The sequence below is a fragment of the Sinocyclocheilus rhinocerous genome, unplaced genomic scaffold (assembly GCF_001515625.1).
Source record: "Sinocyclocheilus rhinocerous isolate Xijiao unplaced genomic scaffold, SAMN03320098_v1.1 scaffold65, whole genome shotgun sequence".
Taxonomy (NCBI): Eukaryota; Metazoa; Chordata; class Actinopteri; order Cypriniformes; family Cyprinidae; genus Sinocyclocheilus; species Sinocyclocheilus rhinocerous.
The window spans coordinates 48,149-51,049 of NW_015662000.1; the positions used below are offsets into that span (position 1 = coordinate 48,149).

The window sequence follows — 2,901 nt, forward strand, 5'->3', positions numbered from 1 at the left end:
TGTGATACTTTTTTCAGGATTCTTTGATGAATAAAAAGTTAAAAAGAAGAGCATTTATATTTTTTAGCATTTATAAGATTTATATTTTGAATAAATGGTGTTCTTTTAAACTTTTTATTCATCAAAGAATCCTGAAAAATATCGCAGTTTCCAAAAAATAAAAATATTTGGCAGCACAACTGTTGCCAACATTGATAATTTTCTAATAATAATTCAGCATATTAGAATGATTTCTTAAGGATCATGTGACACTTTATACTGGAGTAATGGCTGATGGAAATTCAGCTTTGCATCACAGAATAAATTATATTTTAAAGTATATTAAAATAGAACCATTATTTTATATTGTAATAACATTTTGCAAGATTACTTTTTTTCTGTATTTTTCATCAAATAAATGCAGTCTTGATGAGCATAAGAAACTTCTTTAAAAAACATTATAAGTCTTACTGATCCCAAACTTTTGACCAGTAGTGTATATATTTATATTAATACCAATTATATCATGTATAAATGTTTAATATATAAAAGTAACATATTTTTCTTAAATATATACATGCATGTGTGTTTCTTTATATATGCATAATAAATATACACAGTACACACGCATATTATGTAAACATTATTTAATCGTTTGACAGCACTAATATGAATATATATATATATACACACACACTGTGATAGTATCATGAATTTAACATAAATATTTGATGGAAATGCACTAAAACTGAAATAAAAATTAGTTATAAATAAAGTTTTTTTTTAAAAGGTAATAAAATGACTAAAACAACAACATTTCTAAAACTTATCTAAAAATATCTCAGTGATACTAAATACACTGGATGAAAATCACTGGATGAAATTCAGTGTTTTTTTTTTCTTGTAAAAAGTAAAACATGAACAAATGGTTTTCTTAATTTTAATTGGAAAATATTTTAATTGTACAGCATATTGAGAAATTGTCCTTGTAAGTGTCATAAGGCATAAGTGAATGAATCTGATTCTAAAAGTTTTTTGTTTACGTATTGTAAATTTAGTTTATTGCAGTGATGTTGATCAGTGTTATACACTGTTTTGTACTTATGGATTCATAATCATGTCAAAAACAAAGGCATTGAATCCACTTAAGTTGATTTTCCTTTTTCCTCATTACGCATATTTCTAAATTAAATGATTTGCATAATGGATAGATTTGGTCGGTGCTGCGTTACTCTACTGGCAGAATGTCTCTTACCGTGGAACATGACAGGATTCTTGTACGCCCGGCGGTTGGTTTCACTATATTATTCATAGGCAATAAACATTTCTCTGCCCTAGAGGTAGATTATGTTCTTTTGTCATAGCGTCAAGTTACACTTTAAATCTCCACTGCATTGGTTTATGCAAATGTAATAGTCCATAAAATTTCAGTTGAAGTGCTTGACTTGAAGATGTATCACGCCGTAACACCGAGGACATTAAGAGTATGTAATGGGATTTTAGCGCGTGACTCCGTGAATAATATTTTGACATCATAAAATGAAAACATGCCGTGACTTATATAGCTTAGCAATGTTCATTTGGCAGCAAAAGTCTCTAGAAATGATTGTACACAGTGCAATGTTGTTATTGTGCAGCCTCAGCATTCCTAGCATAAGACAATTGCATTCAGGAGAGGTATATAATCATGACATAGCTCTTTATTGCAGGCATTTTGACACGATTCCAGAGTTGGAATAACGTTTCGCTTAGGTCAGTAATCAGAGGTGCTGAAGTTATACGGCTGGCAGAAGAGACAGACATAAAAAAAACCCTGGAGAGTGGCGTAATAAGATTGCCTAGCACTCTCTTCTTTTTTTTCCTTAGAGGTCAAGCTAACCTTTAAAACTGCTTCTTTCAACATATTCTGTGTTGTGACTCTGATCCAAATCCATTCCCTCTGTAAGCTGAAATGAATTGGCTTCTTGTCATGACTGAGGCTGTATTAAAGGTTTGCCTGAAGGTTAATACCCCTTATGTTGCCCCAATATTTCAATGGTTTATTGTACTGCAGTAGATGAACAATAGTGCAAAGTAGCTATTTTAAGGCCGACCCGAGGCACATTTTAGTGTAGTAAAACCACTTTATTCGTCTGGTAATATAGTCTTTATAAGTCATAAAACACCTGCTAGATCTGGTAATCCGTAAATGAGGCACAAATAGTAATGAGTTAGCAAAAGCAAGTGGATGCTGTACTGTAGAAATGGCTGGAAATAGTAATGGAGTGCTTCTGATTTAGAGAGACCAGGATTGGTAATACAGAGTAAATTAATGTAGTGGTTGCTAAAATGTGTGTAGTGATTCATGCATTAAAGGAATAGTTCATCCAAAAATACAAAAACAAATTGCTGAAAATATACTCACCCCAAGGCCATCCAAGATGTAGATGAGTTTGTTTCTTCATCAGGTTTGGAGAAATTCACTCACCAGTGGATCCTCTGCAGTGAATGGGTGCCATCAGAGTGAGAGTCCAAACAGCTGATAAAAATATCACAGTAATCCACACAAGTCTAGTTCATCAATTAATGTCTTGCAAAGTGAAAAGCGGTGCATTTTTAATAAATAAATCCATCAAATCCAAAACTATCCACAATATTGCTTTCCCAAGTGAGAAAGTCATCTAGTCTAAATCAGGAGAGAAGCAGTTCTAAACAAATATACTTGTGGATTATTGTGATGTTTTTATCAGCTGTTTGGACTCTCATTCTGACGGCACCCATTCACTGCAGAGGATCCATTGGTGAGGAAGTGATCACGTAACGATACATTTCTCCAAATCTATTAGAAACAATCTCATCTACATCTTGGATGGCCTGCCCTGAGGTTTAGTCAATTTTCAAATTTTCAACTATTTCATAACCTAACCTAAATGTTAGATTTCC

The 2,901-nt window shown here is 32.4% G+C and overlaps 1 protein-coding gene across 1 annotated transcript in view; it reads left to right on the top strand.

The window, feature by feature from the left end:
* Nucleotides 1–1,857, top strand: part of LOC107727197 (F-box only protein 15-like) — a 12,518-nt gene extending 10,661 nt beyond the window's left edge. The window contains exon 9 of the mRNA XM_016536989.1: nucleotides 1,846–1,857. Coding sequence (XP_016392475.1) covers nucleotides 1,846–1,857 — 12 coding nt within the window. The remainder of the gene's footprint in view (nucleotides 1–1,845) is intronic.
* Nucleotides 1,858–2,901: the final 1,044 nt, after the last annotated feature.